Source organism: Entelurus aequoreus, linkage group LG09 (assembly GCF_033978785.1).
Source record: "Entelurus aequoreus isolate RoL-2023_Sb linkage group LG09, RoL_Eaeq_v1.1, whole genome shotgun sequence".
Taxonomy (NCBI): domain Eukaryota; kingdom Metazoa; phylum Chordata; class Actinopteri; order Syngnathiformes; family Syngnathidae; genus Entelurus; species Entelurus aequoreus.
Window position 1 is genome coordinate 45,149,656 of NC_084739.1, and position 18,890 is coordinate 45,168,545.

Below are 18,890 nucleotides of genomic sequence, written 5' to 3' on the forward strand. Positions count from 1 at the left end.
AAAAAGAAAGAAAGACAAAAGAAAAAAAACAGCCTGCATGGCAGCTTTTGTGTCAACATTGCAACTTTTTCTCATTAGATTTCACCTCATTCCACTTTTTTTAATGTTCTTTTTTATTTTTACAAGAGTATTTCCAGAATGTGTGGCGGGCCGGTAAACAATTAGCTGCGGGCCGCAAATGGCCCCCGGGCCGCACTTTGGACACCCCTGGACTCTAACACTATTCGGAGTAAATTAATTTAACAGACATGAAAGGGACAAGCGGTAAAAAAAATGGATGGATGGATGGAGTTTGCGACTTTTCCAGGGTGTACCCCGCCTTCCGCCCGAATGCAGCTGAGATAGGCTCCAGCGACCCCCCGCGACCCCGAAAGGGACAGGCGGTAGAAATCGGATGGATGGATGGATATCTGTGCTCTTTGTATATTGTTCGAGAATAATGTGGTTAAGAAAATAAGAAATACAAATTTACGAGGAGAACCTGAAGGCAACATGAGATGCGTTCAGGAGCATTCGGTCTAAAGCGGATTTGTATTATTTGACGTTTTGGTGCGATGGACGCCCAACCACCGCCAAAGCCGTGGGAACGGCGTATTCCCGGGACAATCGGCACGCCTGTAAATTACAGGTATAACGTGGAAGAGTTTGTTCCGTTTATTTCGCAACATTGCTCCATTTGTTTGTGTGAAGGCGAAAGCAACAATGCTGCTCGCTTGCTAACTAATGCTAAAGTCAAAGCTGCCGGTGTTGACATTAAAGGGGATACGTCTATGCAAAGATATAAATATAGTTGTATATTTTACTTGCCTCCTGTGTAATTTTAACCACTTTGAGAAAGTAGTGAACAAGTAAGTCATGTTGTTTTGCTAACACGGCCTATCGTGGCCTTCAGTTGTGTATTCTGCGATCCAAAGGTGACATTTGTGTACATGGTCATTCATTACTTTCAGTACGTCATTTAACTTATTCATTACTTTTTTTTCTACTAACTCAACCATCTTCACTAATGTGGTTTTGGTGCTGATCAGTCACTTTGCTTTGAGATATTGCTTACTTCCCTGCTCTTATTGGATTGAATTTGAGAGTCATACTGGATGTGACCTGGTGATGGGCCAACTGTTGGCGTGTTCATTACAAAATGTTTACCAAAATCATAAACCAAACAACTCTATTCTCCCCAAACAGGTCTTCGGACGTTGGACCTCGTGCAGGCCTGTCGGTGCCTACTGGCCCTCCTGTCCTGACCAGAGTTGCACCGCCATTGCCTCCTCGTGCCGTCCAGCAGTCATACCGTCCAGCTTACAGCGCCTTCAACTCTTCCTACAGCCCCTATGGGAGCTCCATGTATGGCGGCGGCTACAGCCCCTACAGCTACAGCGGTGGCTATGGCCCTGGAGGATACGGTCGTTTCCCGCGTGCAGACGAAGTTGTCCCCAGTCGGTTTGTGCAACAGGCGGAAGAAAGCAGCCGTGGTGCTTTCCAGTCCATCGAAAGCATCGTCCAAGCCTTCGCCTCGGTTAGCATGATGCTGGACGCCACGTTTTCAGCTGTCTATAACAGCTTTCGGGCTGTGCTGGATGTGGCCAACCACCTGACGAGGTTACGAGCACATCTCACCAGGGTTTTGTCAGCATTTGCGCTGGTCCGCACCTTGAGATACCTCTACCGACGCTTACAGAGACTACTAGGACGGAGGTCAGATGCTGAGGTTGAGGATTTATGGGCAGACAGTGCAAGTGACGCGCTAGCTACTAGTGCACCCAGAGGCCCCACAGCAGCGATGGACGATCAGACTGTTAAGTCGTGGCCAATCTTTTTGTTTTTCGCTGTCGTCCTTGGGGGACCCTACCTCATTTGGAAACTGCTGCGGTCTGCCACTGGCTCTGAAGACAAGGGTGAGATTTAGTATTGGTTAATAAGTAAATAAATGTTTATAGCATTGTTGGCTTGGTATGGATATTTGACTAAACTAAACTTGAGGTCAGGACCCAAAGTGAGTACATTTTATTGAATTGGAAAATAAAATGATGAAAGCTCTTTTATTGCTTTATGAACAATATATGTTAATGTTTTGGCAGTACATTAGTATCACAACCTTCAAGCTTTGTTTTTGTGACTGAGGTCTTAACTCAAAACACTTGTATCTCAAATCAACGTCTCCCATTGAAATTAATTGAAAACTATTTAATTTGTGCTTGCCCTCGGCCCCCACACTCCTTAAACATCGCTGTTTTAACATGTAACAAGGCTTTTGAAAATAAATACAAACTTCTACGTATAAAATATTGTATTAAAACAATATAATAGCATGTACTACAAACAACTACAGTTGTTCTATGAAGCAATGTAATAGTAATTTACAACATTTACCTTGAAAGGTGAACTTTTAAGGTATGCCCTTCCAGCTGCTTCTCTGTCAAACACACCAGTAGCAGCTTATTTTTTATGGTTACATGTCCACCGTTTAGATATTATTTTAGCATTCTTGGATGGCGGTAGACTCATTCTTCAGTATGGTGCAGACGAGCAATAATATGCTTGGCATGTTTTTGATGCCTTTTTAAAATTTCCTCTCAGCACTGTCCTTCACACCCCACTTTCTTCCAAGTTCCCCTGGCTGAAAAACAAAGTTATGTTCATCTCTAGCTATAAGCTAATGCTAGCAAGTAAGACCAGATGTTTAGGTCGGCTCTTAAAGGGTTCACTGCGACGTTTGCTACACCAACTAATAGCGGGATGCTTGTAACTGAGGAGATGGCTCTTACCTCAAGTTGGGACACTCTTAAGTTGAGGTACCACTATATATGATATACAGTATTTATTTTAAAGCTACACCTTCACACAAGGGGTTGAAACAAATTAGTCCGCCACAAATAAAGGAATGTATGGGAAAGACTGAAGAAATTGCAACAAAAAAATAGTCATTGGTGCTCTATTGAGAAAATATCCATCCTAACATATTTATTTGCATAAGATATCTTGAAAATGTTCTCCATCACATTCTTTTGTGCCTACTCCTGAGTGTGATTGTGTTGTGTTCTTGTAGCCACAAACTGGGCCAGTGGGGAGGACAACCATGTGGTGGCGAGAGCGGAGTATGATTTTTCAGCTTTGTCCGAGGAGGAGATTTCTTTCCGGGCTGGGGATATGCTCAACCTTGCACCTAAAGGTAAGTTTTTGGCAGTCTGAAGTCTAGACAAGTATTTCTTTGAAAAAAGCGTTCTGGTTGATTAGTGTCTCTTTAGATCAGGGGTGGGCAATTAATTTTTACCGGGGGCCGCGTGAGCAACCCGAGCACTGCTGGAGGGCCACATTGACAATATTTCAATTACATTTTGCTCAATATTATTTTTGATATATACCGTATGATAAATAATAATAATAATACTTTCATTTAACCTAACTTAACTTTATACAAAAGCACTGCTTTGGAAATCATTTGTACCCCTTTCAGAGATCACATTTAGTTCCCCTTAAACATCCTCATGTTGCACAATGAAATGTAAGCATAGGATGAAGTGTGCATTCCTGTAACTTTCTCTAGTAACAGCATTCCATGATTAATATAAATAAATTAACATCAATAATAAATGACAGTAAAATTAAGCACACGTGTGACTGAGAAGTCGTAGTGTAACTTTGTGTGGTGTTTGAGTTGTCCGACTTTTTGTGTGGCCATAAACGCACCAGTGGTTTAGTGGTATGCGTGTTGGTGACAGATGACAAGTTGGTTTTGGCCTGGTTTGTGCGGCAGAAAATGACTCGTTTTTTGAGATAGAAGTGTTTTACTCATGTTTTTGGTGTGGTTATGGCCGAATATAAACAGTTTTGCTCAATAAAGTGATCGATATAATTCCTGTCCTCGAAGCATCTCGATAGACGTTACAATAATTGAACGGTGTTCAATTGAACGGTGTTGACGAACACTGTTAGGGCCGCTTGTTGTCACTGTCACTCAGAGTTGCATTGCAAAATTACACAGAATAAATGTGTTTATTTTGTTTAGAATTCAGATGGGATTTGATTTGGTGTGCGGCATATATTTGCTGTGCGCAGAGGACGCTTGAGCAGTGCGCAATTGCGCAGGCGCGCACCGTAGAGGGAACGTTGCTTGGCAGTCCATGTCTTGTTGAAAACACGCCATTCGTCATCAACTTTTCTCTTTTTAGCGTCTCGGGTGTAAACCGTGCATCACTTGTCGCTGTGCACCTTCACTCACATGTTACACACAGACATACGCTCATAAATAACACTTTTCAAAATAAAAGCAGCACAGTTGTATTGCGTGCACGACATAGGTGTTTTTTTACAACTTTATTTTGTAATTTGTGATTGCAGCTGTTCACATTCACTCACAATCATGCACGAGCATACGTCCACACGGAAGTAATAACGCTTTTCAAAACAAAAGCAGCACCGTTGTATTGCACACTCGACATAGATACTTTTTAATATTGATTTTGTAATTTATGATTGGCCTCACGCGGGCCGGACAGGGACGCACAAAGGGCCGGATGTGGCCCGCGGGCCGCAGAATGCCCAGGTCTGCTTTAGTTGGATTAAAAACCACACAAATACCGTATTTTTCGGAGTATAAGTCGCTCCGGAGTATAAATCGCACCGGCCGAAAATGCATAATAAAGAAGGAAAAAAACATATATAAGTCGCACTGGAGTATAAGTTGCATTTTTTGGGGAAATGTATTTGATAAAACCCAACATCAAGAATAGACATTTGAAAGGCAATTTAAAATAAATAAAGAATAGTGAACAACAGTCTGAATAAGTGTACGTTATATGACGCATAAATAACCAACTGAGAACGTGCCTGGTATGTTAACGTAACATATGATGGTAAGAGTCATTCAAATAACTATAACATACAGAACATGCTATACGTTTACCAAACAATCTGTCACTCCTAATCGCTAAATCCCATGAAATGTTATACGTCTAGTCTCTTACGTTAAATGAGCTAAATAATATTATTTGATATTTTACGGTAATGTGTTAATAATTTTACACATAAGTCGCTCCTGAGTATAAAAACTATGAAAAAAACTGCGACTTATAGTCCGAAAAATACGGTACTCCTGTTTTGACAAATATTTATTCCCTAATGTATTACTATTATTTATTGTGGTTAAGGTTAGCTATTACAAATTGCTATTGCTTAGCTTAGCTGAGTTTCTGGTTGCCAAATGTAATCATTTTGCAGCTACAAGATAGGCTAAAGTAAACCCCGTATTTACTGGACTATTGGCCCCTACTTTTTTCCAAGCTTTGAAACCCTGTGGCTTATACAAGGGTGCGGCTAATTTTTTTAAAAGCTAAATTATGGATGGATTAAGCAAAGAAATCAAACAATGTACAAAATGATTCAGGTTTAGGTTGGGTTGCTATCAGCATACTTCAGTCATCAACAGTTATATCATCTGAGAAATGGACATTGTAACAGTGTAGGTCTCACTTGGTAGGATATGTACAGCGAGCGGTGACCATAGTGAGCTCAGAAAGCATAAGAACAAGTATATACATTTGATTATTTACAATCTGGGGAGGTGGGATGTGGTGGGGGGAGGGGGTTAGGCTAGGTTTGTAGCTGCCTGGAGGTGTTCTTTTAGTGAGGTTTTGAAGGAGGATAGAGATGCACTTTCTTTTACACCTGTTGGGAGTGCATTCCATATTGATGTGGCATAGAAGGAGAATGAGTTAAGATCTTTGTTAGATCGGAATCTGGGTTTGACGTGGTTTGTGGAGCTCCCCCTGGTGTTGTGGCTATGGCGGTCACGTAAGTCTTAAAACGTAAGAAAATGTGTTAACCTTTGTTAAAAATTGCTGTAGAACCTCTAAGGTTGAACACAATCGGTAATGGGATGTTGTGAGATTGGCTGACATCTTGGATAGGAAAGAGTATAAATGTCATTGATTAAATACAGTCGTCCCTTATTTATTGTGGTTAAATGTGATCGGATTGTTTTTAATGAATCTAATATTTTCTTACTTAAATCATAAAAACTGTTTACAGCCTTCTGAATGAGTTTTTTTTAAACATGATTAGAGACCTTTAATGATGAATAACACCCATATAGTCACTTCTATACTTCCATCCATCCATCCATTTTCTACCGCTTATTCCCTTCGGGGTCGCGGGGGGCGCTGGAGCCTATCTCAGCTACAATCGGGCGGAAGGCGGGGTACACCCTGGACAAGTCGCCACTTCATCGCAGGGCCAACACAGATGGACAGACAACATTCACACTCACATTCACACATTAGGGCCAATTTAGTGTTGCCACTATACTTGTTTTACCCAATAGTAGCCTCAAGAGTGTTCTGATTACAGTACTTACTGGTAGCCTGGAGGGTCCTCCAAGTGTCATTGCTATGACCGTCACTAGGGGTGTAATGATTAATCGATAGAAATCTAATTAAAACATTAGAGCGCTCCTGTTGTGTAGAGGAACTTAGACCCGACTACACACATTGGCAAGATCCTTGCTTTGACATTTAGACCCCTTTGCTGAAGCTGATATCTGACAAACCATAAAAACAGAAATGGTTTTACAAAAGCATCTTTTAAAAATCAGTTCTTGAAAAATGTTGGATCCAGTCTGAATTGTAATAAAAATCTCTAATTCGGCGTGAATAAATTTTTTACGGACCCCCTAAAAGTTTCCTAGTGGAGATCTGCATGGCTATATCATATTTACTTCAGGGTTTTTATATTATATGTATGTTAAGTCTTTATAAACCCTCGACACAGCAACACATACAAAGACTACTATGCTCTTAAAACACTCCATACACTCTAAAACCTTTGTAATATGAACATGAAAGCTAAATGACTACTGAAATCAAAGATTTTTTAAATCCGCAATACACTGGGACTGCAATAATTGACCTGTGAAGTGGCTATGGAACACTGTAACTAACAATATTAACAACATAGCAAAAATCTTACAGCTATCTGTGACAGTAAGTGTAAAAGAGAACTAGGGTTGTGCGATAGACAATTTACGATATAAATTATATGAATTTGGTCGGAAGTAGAGTACCGTACACCGTGATAATGCATGTTGATGACACATTCTAGCTGTGTCCTGCAAACTTAACAGCGACAAGTGAATTAATGCATCCTCAATGTACTGTAACATTCTTGCTAGTGGTTTAACGTCCCTCCGCCCGTGGAAAGCCACTTCTAATTTAGCAATCTTCACCTCCATGGCAGTAAATAAACTAAGTCTCTTACATGTAACATTATCACTGGAGGACGAGTAATAGCTAAACATGCTACACTACACACTGCAAGGATAAATTATCAGCTAACCGCAAGCTAGAGCTCTTGAATATTAACGGAGATGGGCGGATCAATACAAATATTGACATTAACAATACCAGGTTGGATAAACCTACAATAATTAGAGGGGTATTTTCTTATAAAAATATTTTTGTTTTTGCTTTTAAGTGCAAAAACCAAATCATTTAAATCAGAGCCAATAGTAGGAAATAATTCAAATATTTTATGGATATTGTTGCACCGCCATTCTGTTTTTTTCTGATTATAACGAAAATCAACACTATCCCTGCAACCACTGCAAGTTTGTAGTATTTCCCATGAACTGATGTAAAGTAGCCAAACAACAGAAAAATAAGTACTTATTACATTTCACATTTTCCTTAGTGTGCATACAGTCAGTATTTGGATCGATCGCCCACCCTTACCAGAGAATCATGATCTGCATTTTCAGCAACAAAATTGTGATATACAAGAATCATGCAGCTCTCCTTAGGAGATCCCCCCTGTTCATGCCTTTATAGAGCGTTGATATTATATTATGAATAAATGACGTGCGCACCAAAATAATACTGTATATACTGTATTTTGTAAAAAGACATCTTTGTGACAGTTCCCCTGCTTTGGCATCATAACGATCATATTCCTTCTCTTTAGAGCAACAGCCTCGTGTGCGTGGCTGGCTGCTGGCCAGCCTGGAGGGTCAGACTACAGGCCTCGTCCCAGCCAACTACGTGAAGGTCCTCGGCAAGAGGAAAGGCCACAAGCACGTAGAGATGGAGAGGCTCGCTGAGGTGCACCAAGGGAACTCGCAAGCCCCCCGAACTGCTGTTGTCGCAAATCTGAATCCATCACCGGAGGAAGTGTTAGAGTCTGTGTACAAAGAAACGCCGACTTCCAACGGCATGGGACCTTCGGAGTCCAACACAGTGGTTGACATCCCGCCAAAAACAGACCTGTGATGTTTTTGATCGTTTTGTATGAAAGTTTGTCAGATATTATCACAGTTCTCAGGTTGTCAGTAGGTGTTTGCTGTGCTTCATTGTTTCTGTTGACTCAACACATCAATGTAGATTTGTGGCAATGCCTCACTAAGGTTCATCATGACTAATAATGCTTTTCTGTGCTTGTCTGCTCTATAGAACCAGTGTGTCTGTCATTAAATCATTTATAAGGAAAGGTTTGTGTGTAATCCTAGTGTTTATCGCCTTTAAAACAAGATTTCATCAGATGGTTGAATGATAAACTGTTATTTTCATAACTATATACAATATGTTTGGAATAAGCAACTAATTTTGCACATCCTGAAACAAATAAAAACATATTATTTTGGAAAATAAATGCGTTCAAAAGACTATGTAATTTGCTTGTCTGTTTTAATAGTTGTTCACATTACCACCACAAGACAGTAGCTCCTGAAACGTGACTATTGTAATATGAAACTTTTGTCGTAGTTCAGGATGTTTTAGGAAAGACAACCTTCGTCTCCTAGCAACCGGACGCCCTGCTTCCGGCTGCAGTGCGCAACAGAAAAACGAACCAACTAAGGCGACTGTAAGGTGATTTGAATTTACACTGAAGCTCTAGTTTTTGAATGCCATTTTCTCTTCTTGATGTGAAACCAGTTGGAGTGGAAATTTATTTTTTTCCCTAATATTAATATTTGACATGCAGCACCTTACCAAACTACAGCAGTGCGCAGTTGGAACAAATGTTGCGTTCAGGTTAAACAGTTATAATGTGTCACAACATCTCTGTTTTCAACATTCCCTTACAACCCGTCTCATTTTTTGGCCAGGATAGTTGTAAAAACATTATAAATTAAATACACACAAAACAATTCACAATGACACGTGAGAGGTATTTGCGATCCAACCCGTCACTATTAAAAAGCAGAGTTTACCAGGAGCCCCTGAAGGCACCACATTCTGCCCAGCAAAGTTAGCTAGCATTAGCAATGCGGTTGTCCGCCGGCAGGAGAACGTCGCATCATCAGCATCACCGATTCTCAATGACAAAACATTACCCAAACCATTTCGTTTTCCTCGCAAGGTTACGAACAGCAACCTCCTTGACAGAAGATAAGTATGCTATTGTATTACGTTTATAGTGTGACTGTTTCCTAAGTAGTCATTTGTTTTAATGCCTGGAAGAGCAGAGATGGCACTCGGCCTACTTTAGCATCATCTCTCCAACTGTCAAGAAAATTGAATTTCGACGTGTATTATTCACCCTTATTGTTAATTACTCAGAAACCATGAACGAAACACTAAGGATAAAAAAACAAGTGGTTAATTTCCTTCTAGAGACAATGATAACTTTAACCTCCAGTGAATGACTGGTTATGATATCATGAAATTTTGTTCACTTTAATATCTCAATGGCGTGATGATTATAACACACTCAAATGATTGGATATTAAAATAATATTTAGTTCACTTCTAATTATATCCATTAAAATGGATATACATATATTATCATAATTATAATTATAATTTCTAAATATGGGGGTTAGGGACAGTGTGTACTAATAACTTATTTTTTGTTAGAGATGAATCGCTGCTCCTTGGACAACAACAATTTTCCTTATGACAACAATGTCCTGGTTCTGGACATGGTGCTGGGCTCCCTTTGTGGACTGACCCAGCCCATGGACTGGGACAGTGTGGCCAAGCTAGTCCCGGGCTTCACTCCCAAGGAGGTAAATGTATGAATGATTACATCCATGTGTGATTTGGTTATGCAACAATACAAACTGGATTTTACAGTGTGCTGTTCGCTTTGAGGAACTGAAAAGCTCTGGAGGTCTTCCTCATCTGGACAACCAGTGTAACTCCGTGACAGCAGAAGAGCCTAACAATGGACTGACTACCATGCTGGACACCGGTGAGACATTGCCGACAGGAAGTGGCCACATTGCCAGTAAAGTTACAGTTCCCTGTATTCATTATTTCACCTTGCCAAAAAGTTTTACTTCCTCTTTATTTACTATTTCCCTTGTTTAGTTTTCAAATGGTTTCACTTTACCTCCAAGGTGGAATGCAATCTGCTCCATGGGGCTGGTAAACTGCCATACAAGCGTAAAAGGAAGTTAAAAGACCCATTGCGCTCAGATGACCCAAATTTCACTAACAAGTTTTCTTTGTGTATTTTTTGCGCCTGAAAATTAACCTTGCAGTCTTTTCCCATAATATAAATTAGTGTTTGAGTAATGGGTAGATAACTAATATACTTGGAACTCCATCGCCAGACTCAATATGCCGCCCCCCTCTTGGTGTGATGTCATCTACGGAACTTGAGCCCATTTCCCCGGATAGAATGTAAATGTAGATTGTAAATATGAAAATGTGAATGTATATGTAAAACAATAGGAATGTAAAACTATTATTTTGATCACATAATTGCATGTTTTTGTCTCCCTGGTCCATGATTGCTTTAAAACTGATATGGTTAAAGGCCTACTGAAACCCACTACTACCGACCACGCATTCTGATAGTTTATATATCAATGATGAAATCTTAACATTGCAACACATGCCAATACGGCCGGGTTAACTTATAAAGTGCAATTTTAAATTTCCCGCTAAACTTCCGGTTGAAAACGTCTATGTATGATGACGTATGCGCGTGATGTCAATCGTTGAAACGGAAGTATTCGGACCCATTGGATCCAATACAAAAAGCTCTGTTTTCATCTCAAAATTCCACAGTATTCTGGACATCTGTGTTGGTGAATCTTTTGCAATTTGTTTAATGAACAATGAAGACTGCAAAGAAGAAAGCTGTAGGTGGGATCGTGTATTAGCGGCGGACTACAGCAACACAACCAGGAGGACTTTGAGATGGATAGCAGACGCGCTAGCCGCCGACCTCACCTTGACTTCCTCCGTCTCCGGGCCGCCGACCGCATCTATGATCGTCGATCGCTGGAACGCAGGTGAGCACGGGTGTTGATGAGCAGATGAGGGCTGGCGTAGGTGGATAGCTAATGTTTTTAGCATAGCTCTGTGAGGTCCCGTTGCTAAGTTAGCTTCAATGGCGTCGTTAGCAACAGCATTGCTAAGCTTCGCCAGGCTGGAAAGCATTAACCGTGTATTTACAGGTCCATGGTTTAATAGTATTGTTGATATTCTGTCTATCCTTCCAGTCAGGGGTTTATTTCTTTTGTTTCTATCTGCATTTAAGCCCGATGTGCTATCACGTTAGCTCCGTAGCTAAAGAGCTTCGCCGATGTATTGTTGTGGAGATAATAGTCACTGTGAATGTCCATTTCGCGTTCTCGACTCTCATTTTCAAGAGGATATAGTATCCGAGGTGGTTTAAAATACAAATCCGTGATCCACAATAGAAAAAGGAGAAAGTGTGGAATCCAATGAGACCTTGTACCTAAGTTACGGTCAGAGCGAAAAAAGGAACATCCTGCACTGCACTCTAGTCCTTCACTCTCACGTTACTCATTCACAAATCTTTCATCCTCGCTCAAATTAATGGGGTAATCGTCGCTTTCTCGGTCCGAATCGCTCTCGCTGCATTGTAAACAATGGGGAAATGTGAGGAGCCTTTCAACCGGTGACGTCACGCTACTTCCGGTACAGGCAAGGCTTTTCTTATCAGCGACCAAAAGTTGCGAACTTTATCGTCGATGTTCTCTACTAAATCCTTTCAGCAAAAATATGGCAATATCGCAAAATGATCAAGTATGACACATAGAATGGATCTGCTATCCCCGTTTAAATAAAAAAAATTCATTTCAGTAGGCCTTTAACATTATGAGCAAAAAATAAATATTTCCGGACTTTCCTGCTCTTCAATAGACACCATAGCCTGTGTTTCCTCATTCTCTTTCAGCATTTCTTTGAAGGATCTTGAGGAAAACATCAGTCGAAGAAGACGCAAAATAGAATACTAAAGGCTTGCCTTCTCTTTCTCGTTTTTGAGCGCAGGGTCTGCTCTTCTTTCTCTGTTTTTCCGCAGGTTCTGACTCAGTCTTTTTCCCCTCGAGGGTGATCCTGATTTCCGGGATCACATTTGGCTTGAGTTATTCCTTTTTTTTTTCAATCCAAACTCAGACCAAAACCCCTCTTCAAAGTCAGAATCATTAAAATGATCCCTGCTAATTACACTGCTTTCGCCTGGTCTGTCAGATTTTGCGTGAGTCAATTTGACTTGAGAGATCCATACTTTTGTCATATTCCCATCATTTGGAAATATTTGCATGCTGACCCCTTCTTTAGTTGCATTGCTACAACCTGCAACATTGCATCTGGCAAACATTTCTGATCAGTCCTGCAGAATTTCAGAATATGCACAAAAATAACTGGATTCGGGATGAAGATGCTACCAAAGCACATCCATCCAGGTCATTATATTCTCAGGGCATTCGATCAATTGCAACCGGACTGAATTATGCTTCATCAGTTCATGCTCATAGACTCAGATTGGTCAGATCTAGTCGTACACTTAGATTGTTCGGATTTAGTCTAGCAGCTGGTGCCAAAACCCCAACTATTTATGCTCCAACACAAGTATATGAAATTGCTTTCAGTCTTCTGTAGGAGACGTCAGCAGGCTAATGCTGGCCTGCACACATTTTGGAGCTAAAAGTGGGCATTCCAAAATGAAAACAAGCCTTAAACACTATTGCTTATACAACAATTTTTTTTTTTTTTTAGGGGTGTGGGGGTACCTTTAGGCATAATTTTTAGGTCCAGAATTGTGAAATAAGTGCCAATGTTGACAGCAATGGAGGGGCCCTTTTATTATAAAAATAAGGTAATGGTTACCTGTTGTAACTGCAAGGTGAGATTTAGAAGACGAAACCAGTTTGTGGTGTACTGGAGACATTATGTTCTCCAAATTTGTTGTTGCTTTAGCTATATTCTACTGCGTAGTCAGGACAGACCTGCATCTACCAACTCCTCTTAGTTGTATTTTCAGTGCTATCATCAATATGTTCCTCTTGGCTATCAGTTACGCCCTTATGTGGCTGCATCAGAAAAAACCTTAAAAAATCAAAATAAACGATGCTCACAGTGCGTATTACGTCTCATTTGAAGGTTCAACCTCTGATTTTGTGTGGATTTGTCCTTGCAACACATCTTCAATTGTGTAGCCTGACTTTGTTCGTTGTTTGGACTTTGGCGGATCAGGTCAGGTTGTGTGTGTCTCATGATGGGAGATTATAAGCAAGGTGCAGTCCACCTTGCTTTGTTAAAAAAGGCTACCTTTTTCTCACTGATTTTGTGATACATTTCTATTTTTATATTTTGTGTGCTGCCAGGCCGCAAACCGTCACCCTCAGAAAGTGTTTGTGCTTTGGAGAAGAAAGACAAAAGAGAGTAAGTTTGCATCTTCCTTGTTTTCACAGTGCAGATCAACAACACATTGACACTTGTTGGGGGGAGTAGAAAACATCATGGTCTAAATTGCATAATCAGCCATGACATATGTGCATGCAATGGTTTTTTTAAAGGCTAAAAAACCACAACTTTATCCATATATATAATGACAAATATTAGTGTTAGCGTCACTATTTCATCTTTTTCTCGCAACATTTTTCATTTTTTCCATTCGTGCTCTTGTTTTGTTTATTTGATATTTACAATGTTCCCATTACAAAACAAGACTTTGGACATTTCATCGGAAAAGAGAAATGTTACCAAACAACAGAGGTGTGTCTTCAGGTTATGTATTCTTTGCTCGATCGCTAGTCAGAGTCTGGGCGGGCCGCATCCACGCCCCACCTTCACATTCCTCGGGATTGTGGCGGTATCCTGGTGTCTGGATCTCCTCTGCCGCAGCAATTACAGATATAAGTTCAAACTATACGCTACTTTGTATTAGAAAAGGCAACAGCGAAGGATGCATGTGCATGTACGAGCCAGTCTGTCTCACAACTAGAGGATAGAGAAAAATAGGGGAACTTATTGAATACAACGTCGGACTACAATGGTGGACTTGCGGAAGGATCTACTGGTAAAACTTTACCATATATGGAGATATCTGCTCATATGACCAAATGTAAAAACGTCACAAATTGGTTAAACTCCATATGTCTCGTTTGGAGAAAGTATGAAGGAAGGCAAGATTGTTTTCTAAATATCTCCGCCATGCCTCCATGGTTTGATTTCAAATTTTCGGGACATATGCAAAAACAGGTGCCACTAGGTATGAAAAACTAGTTTTGCATAGTACAGGTAGTACCAGATCTATTTGTGGTGATCCAAACTTATTGGTGGGGTGCCGGCACGAATAAATAAATGTATAACAAACACTGCACACAGTTGTTAATCAATTATTCCAAATGTTCCCACACAGTCTTAACATGGTCATTCACGTGTGTGACGAGGCCAAGAACCTGAAGCAGGACTTCACATGTCCCAGAGACCTTCTCGTCAAAGAGATGCGCTACTTCGCTGAGTATTTGTCTGTGGACTCGCAGAGATGGGAAGAAGTGGACATCTCAGTTCATTGCGATGTTCAAATCTTCGACTGGCTCATGAACTATGTCAGGAGGAACTCATCTAAGGACAAACCTCGGCTCGGTAAAATCTACAAGTGATCTCACAACACTCACACATTTCACAGGAGAATGCCTGAGCGGTCATTTGCACATGTGAACCGTCATGATTTATCTGAGTGCTTGGTGGGTCACTGGCTGTGTGTTTTGTGTTGTTGGTTGGTCATGTGGTGTTTGTCGGTTGCAGAGCCCAGCAATGTGATCTCAATCCTGATCTCCTCCGAGTTCTTGAAGATGGACATGTTAGTAAGTTTAAGGGTTATTGCTGTAGATTTGTGGGCCTCTGTAACAAACAGAACATATACAGTATATTTACAATTTTAGTTGTGTGTGTTTTTGGTGGTAATTAGTTCTGATTAAAAAAAAACAAGAGGCCTGTTAATCAATGAATGTCTCCTACATGTGTGACTTGTTTGTGTATCTATACGTACATATATAACCCTATATATGTCTATCTATATATATATGTATATATTAGGGGTGTGGGGAAAAATCGATTCGAATTCGAATCGCGATTCTCACGTTGTGCGATTCAGAATCGATTCTCATTTTTAAAAAATTGATTTTTAATTTATTTTTTTTGATTAATCAATCCAACAAAACAATACACAGCAATACCATAACAATGCAATCCAATTCCAAAACCAAACCCGACCCAGCAACACTAAGAACTGCAATAAACAGAGCAATTGAGAGGAGACACAAACACGACACAGAACAAAGCAAAAGTAGTGAAACAAAAATTAATATTCACAACAACAGTATCAATATTAGTTACAATTTCAACATAGCAGTGATTAAAAATCCCTCATTGACATTATCATTAGACATTTAAAAAAATAAATAAAACAATAGTGTCACAGTGGCTTACACTTGCATCGCATCTCATAAGCTTGACAACACACTGTGTCCAATATTTTCACAAAGATAAAATAAGTCATATTTTTGGTTCATTTAATAGTTAAAACAAATGTACATTATTGCAATCAGTTGATAAAACATTGTCCTTTACAATTATAAAAGCTTTTTACAAAAATCTACTACTCTGCTTGCATGTCAGCAGACTGGGGTAGATCCTGCTAAAATCCTATGTATTGAATGAATAGAGAATCGTTTTGAATTGGGAAAAAATCGTTATTGAATTGAAAAAAAAAAATCGATTTTGAATCGAATCGTGACCCCAAGAATCGATATTGAATCGAATCGTGGGACACCCAAAGATTCACAGCCCTTGTATATATATATATATATATATATATATATATATATATATATATATATATATATATATATATATATATATATATATATATATATATATATATATATATATATATATATATATATATATATATATATATATATATATATATATATATGTATATATATATATATGTATATATATATATATATGTATATATATATATATATGTATATATATATATATATATGTATATATATATATATATATATATATGTATATACTGTATATATATATATATAGATAGACATATATATATATATATATATATATATATATATATATATATATATATATATATGTGTATCTATATACTGTATATATACATATATATAGATAGACATATATATATATATTCATATACATGTATATATATATATGTATGTATATATATATATATATATATATATATATATATATATATATATATATATATATATATATATATATATATATATATATATATATATATATATGTTGTACAGTACTATATATGTAAAGAACATTCTGCTAAGATCTATTATGCATCTGTTTATGCACAGGTGGAGGAGTGTATCCAGTACTGTCACAAACACATGAGTGCCATCGTGGCCACACCCTGCAACATGAACTGCATCAACAGTAACCTGGCCTCACGGATTGCCAAGCTCTTCAACCACAATGAGGCAGACGACATCAGGGACAAAAAAGACAAGTTCAAGAGGTCAGTTGTGTTGGTTCTTCACGTCGACATTGTTGTTTCAAATATTACCACCTGTGATGTCATCTTTAGTTTATTCGTTCATAATATCACAGGTTAGGTTCAGACGTACATTTGTACGGTATTTCATGCAACTGCTAGACCAAAAACACAGCAAGGCATGTGTATTTTTATGTGCTTTTGTCTGAAATGACAATGACTCAATGACTGTTTTCTGCACAATTAAAATGCAGATCTTCTATACTTAAAATGTTATAATATGCTTTCACAGTTATAAATGCATCTTAAATTCAGTTTGAGACATGAAGAAACAATTACAGGTATACAGTATAGCAGGGCTACTCAACTAAATTGTTCTAGGGGCCACAGTTCTCGATTGCTAAGGACCTTCCCCTCACTATTATTGATATTTTGTATATTTCAGAGAACCAGCATCCTCTGCAGTGGACATTTAATTTGTCTCCGTTTATTTTGTCAGCGTTTCTAAATTCTGAAAGAAAATATCCCTGTCTATTCAACAGGAGCGCGTTGCGGTTTTGAAGAACCTACTACAAAAAAGCTATTCAACAGCAGGGGTGTCCAAAGTGTAGCCCGGTGGCCATTTGTGGCCCATAGCTTGAGTGTTGTAGGCCCACAGCATATTGTCAAAAGAAATTAAACCAAAAAACAGTAAAAATATATATGATACTACTACTACTACCAATAATAATAATAATAGGGTTTGTAACCTACAACACAAACCTGACACAAAGTTTTTAAGTATTTAACTATATACAGTATGAGGATGGGAACGTAGATCGACCGTTAAATTGAGAGCTTTGCCTTCCGGCTCAGCTCCTTCTTCACCACAACGGATCGATACAGCGTCCGCATTACTGAAGACGCCGCACCGATCTGCCTGTCGATCTCACGATCCACTCTTCCCCCACTCGTGAGCAAGACTCCTAGGTACTTGAACTCCTCCACTGATACCTTTTTAAATCAGATTATTCACACTTTTCAGTTTGGATCAAACATGATTAATCACGGGTTATTACTTGCTTGCATGGTTTAAATTAACTTTAAAAAGACCCCAAAATTTGGACACAAATACAGTTTTACTCTCAGAAAGTCATACAGGAATTTTTTTTGAATGCATGTCATTTATTTGTTCAAAACGTACGAACAGTTTTATGTAAAGTTCCATCGGGTTGTATTTTAAAGTGAAATTTACCAGCGAGCACATCAGTCAGAGTCTCCTTACTCATCTTTGCACTGATGTGTGCATTGATCTGATCACTGATCTTATTCAAACCCGTGCCAAATGTCAGGTAACCATCTGCGGTTAAGGTAAAGGAGCATGTAAGGTCAAAATAAATTGTGTGATTAACCTGGGTATGTACATGATTCATGCAATATGTTGTGATTAATTGCAATATTTAACCTGTTATTTTTGACAGCCCTAGTTAAAGTGCCTGTTTCTCATTATCTGTAAAAAAAAATCCCCCCCAAATGAATAAATAAACATTTTAAAAAAGAGACAATTGACTAAAGTAAAATGCCTATTTTATTTCCTCAAGCAAACTGTTTCAGAAGAAGATTGAAAGTCTCTTTGACCCGAATTACCAGAACCGAGATTCACCAGGAAACGCCTCAACTCTTTACAGGTGAAGAAATAAACACTTTATCTATCTTAGATGTTGTTTTTGCACACTCACTTTGGATTAATTTGGATTCATTGCTATTAACCCTGTGATTCATTGTGGACAGATATTTAAAGGCTCTTTTCTCTGATGAGCATGAGTCTTAATGTCAAAGTTGCGCATCAGTTGTTACAGTGGACGCTGTTAGGGCTTGCCATACACTGCCCCCTATTGGTCAGCAGTTATAAATGCAAAATAAAGTTAAATAGAAGTAATCATGCTGCGTGTGTTCCCTCCGGATAATCCGTCTTCCTCCCACCTCCAAAGACGTGCACCTGGGGATAGGCTGATTGGCAACACTAAATTGGCCCTCGTGTGTGAATGTGAGTGTGAATGTTGTCTGTCTATTTGTGTTGTTCCTGCGATGAGGTGGCGACTTGTCCAGGGTGTACCCCACCTTCCGTCCATGTGCAGCTGGGATAGGCTCCAGCA

The 18,890-nt window shown here is 39.0% G+C and overlaps 2 protein-coding genes across 4 annotated transcripts in view; both read left to right on the forward strand.

The window, feature by feature from the left end:
• Positions 1–407: 407 nt before the first annotated feature.
• pex13 (peroxisomal biogenesis factor 13) lies at positions 408–8,643 on the forward strand. The gene is made up of 4 exons (XM_062057732.1): positions 408–628; positions 1,186–1,895; positions 3,047–3,169; positions 7,954–8,643. Exons 1-4 carry the CDS (start codon positions 555–557, stop codon positions 8,256–8,258), a joined length of 1,212 nt encoding a protein of 403 aa, XP_061913716.1. The 5' UTR covers positions 408–554; the 3' UTR covers positions 8,259–8,643.
• A 595-nt stretch (positions 8,644–9,238) lies between these two features.
• sanbr (SANT and BTB domain regulator of CSR) overlaps positions 9,239–18,890 on the forward strand; it is a 36,653-nt gene continuing 27,001 nt past the window's right edge. For 2 of the 3 annotated variants that reach the window (XM_062058829.1, XM_062058827.1), the window contains exons 1-7: positions 9,239–9,997; positions 10,065–10,182; positions 13,577–13,634; positions 14,614–14,840; positions 15,003–15,061; positions 16,619–16,779; positions 18,336–18,422. In XM_062058829.1, the coding sequence (XP_061914813.1) occupies positions 9,848–9,997; positions 10,065–10,182; positions 13,577–13,634; positions 14,614–14,840; positions 15,003–15,061; positions 16,619–16,779; positions 18,336–18,422 (860 nt within the window). In that variant the 5' untranslated portion in view covers positions 9,239–9,847. The remainder of the gene's footprint in view (positions 9,998–10,064; positions 10,183–13,576; positions 13,635–14,613; positions 14,841–15,002; positions 15,062–16,618; positions 16,780–18,335; positions 18,423–18,890) is intronic. The other variant, XM_062058826.1, reaches the window with a different exon arrangement.